At 40.3% G+C, this 2,154-nt stretch overlaps 1 protein-coding gene across 1 annotated transcript in view; it reads left to right on the plus strand.

The window, feature by feature from the left end:
• The first annotated feature begins 980 nt into the window (after window positions 1–980).
• The window catches only part of aipl1 (aryl hydrocarbon receptor interacting protein-like 1), a 6,575-nt gene continuing 5,401 nt past the window's right edge, over window positions 981–2,154 (plus strand). The window contains exon 1 of the mRNA XM_020600237.1: window positions 981–1,076. Within this exon, the coding sequence (XP_020455893.1) occupies window positions 981–1,076 (96 nt within the window). The remainder of the gene's footprint in view (window positions 1,077–2,154) is intronic.

The raw sequence follows: 2,154 nt of genomic DNA on the forward strand, positions 1-2,154 counted from the left end.
TTGCTTCCATAGTTCTACTGTCAGAAGGGGCACAAATGTGTCGACCATTCAGTGTAAAAGGAGTGAAAACTGTGGTGGTGAGGACGAGTTAGAGAGAATTGTTTAGAGTAATTCAACAGCCTCCCCACTCTACTGTAGGTGTGATATCACCACTAAAGCTGCTGAATGTTTCTCTTCATAGAGACCAGTGTACAGTGTTTCTCATTTTCAACCATTTTAACAAAGATTCAAACAAAATGGAATCTTTTGAAAAAGATGAATGACATTTAAAAGTTTAATCTACAGTAGATCAACCTCATCATCAGTGAGCCCTGGGCGTCCATGACCCTGTCACCAGTTCATTTGTCCTTCCTTAGACACTGTAGGTAGGTACTAACCACTGCGGACCAAGAACACCCACCAAGACCTGCAGTGTGGGAGATGATCTGACCCAGTCATCAGCCATCACAGTTTGGCCCTTGTCAAAATCACTCAGATCCTTACACTGGCACGTTTTTCCTGCTTCCAACTTCAAGGACTGAATTTCACTTGCTGCCTAATTCAGCCCACACACTGACAGGTGCCACTGTTACAGATAGTCAATGTTATTAATGTCACCTGTCAGTGGTCATAATGTTATGGCTGATTAGTGTATGCACCCTCTCCTCATATTAGGTAGTCACTGCTGTGGCCATAGCCATCCAAAATTTTGTTCCACTTTCATTTTCTCTCTGATTCTTTTTCTTTCTGGATGATTCTGAGCTTTGAGAAAAAGAGCTGATTATGACTGATTAATACAGAGAGGAGATAAAACAGAAGGAGAGGAGAAGTTTCTAATCTCATTATCCTTACCTAACCTAATCCACCAGAAAGAACACCTCCAAGGTGTCCACATACCCAGTGCATCATAAACACAGAACTACTCATAAGATATACTGTATCTCTATGCATGGAAATATACTGTTAAGTGATCATTACCAATAACCAAAAATATGTCAGATATGCAGGATACGCTGCTGCTGGGCTCAGAGGGCATCAAGAAAACCATCTTGCATGGAGGGACCGGAGACATTCCAAAATTTATAACCGGGGCAAAGGTACTGTAGGTTTTCAGTACTTTATTTTACACAGAAACATAAATTTACTGCATGTTTTCACTTTGCCTTAGACTTTCAAGTAGCTTAGCTCTCATCCACTACTAATGACACTGTGTTGGCCCACAGCTATTTCCCTACTCTGTAAATGAAGACAATTGAATCATATTTCAGATAAGTACGAGCTATGTAAGACCCTGTTTCAGACAAATGAAACAGGATGATTTTAAATACAACTCTCAAAGCTAGTTTTAATATTTTAAATCTAATTAGAGACGCTAGTGGAATTTAACATCTGTATTTAATTATCATACTCTGCAAAGCTTCATAAGCAAAGACAAAGCACAATAGATTTATCTGGACTGCGGCAAAGTGGTTACAAGGACTTGAGACTGTATTTTACAAACTGTACAAACATCTGTCTTAGTTTTAAACATGGCAGAATTTTTCCTTATAAAGAATCAGATCAGTTGTTTGCACATTAAACTCCGGAGCTGTGGACTGCATCTCCTCGAGGATGCCTCTTAATATGCACTAGATTCAAAAGGCGCAAAAATGTTTTCCTATTTCCTGGGTGTTATGAGTGTGTCCACTGATAACAGCCATATGATGCACTTGACCTATGTGGTTTATTGACCCTGTGTTGTAGTTTGTGTATTTTTTTTGTTTGTTTTATGTAATTGTGGAGCTCTACTTTGTATTCCAAACTGTTCCTGGAGTTTCCTTAATACCAAATACCGACAAGTCACAAAGGGCACAACATCATCCTAGGTTCATACAATAATGGCGGAACCACAGAGGCCCAGGGCCGGGTGCAGACCATACTGGGCCCTCATCACATAATTCAGTTCCTATAACAGGAACTGGTGTTTTACCGAAGCTAAAGCACTATATTATGAATGCTGGGAGGGTGCGTTTGATTTACATAACTTTGCGTGGCCCGTTGGTGGTGCAGATGTAGCTATATGAAGAGGTAAAGTTAAGAGATCCTTGCATGGTAACATGCAATTAGTCCCTCAACTAACTTAGCATTGCTAAGCATTATCTGAATATTCACATTGCCCAGAAGGCCCCCCCCCCC

The sequence above is a fragment of the Monopterus albus genome, unplaced genomic scaffold (genome assembly GCF_001952655.1).
Source record: "Monopterus albus unplaced genomic scaffold, M_albus_1.0 scaffold45.1, whole genome shotgun sequence".
Classification (NCBI taxonomy): domain Eukaryota; kingdom Metazoa; phylum Chordata; class Actinopteri; order Synbranchiformes; family Synbranchidae; genus Monopterus; species Monopterus albus.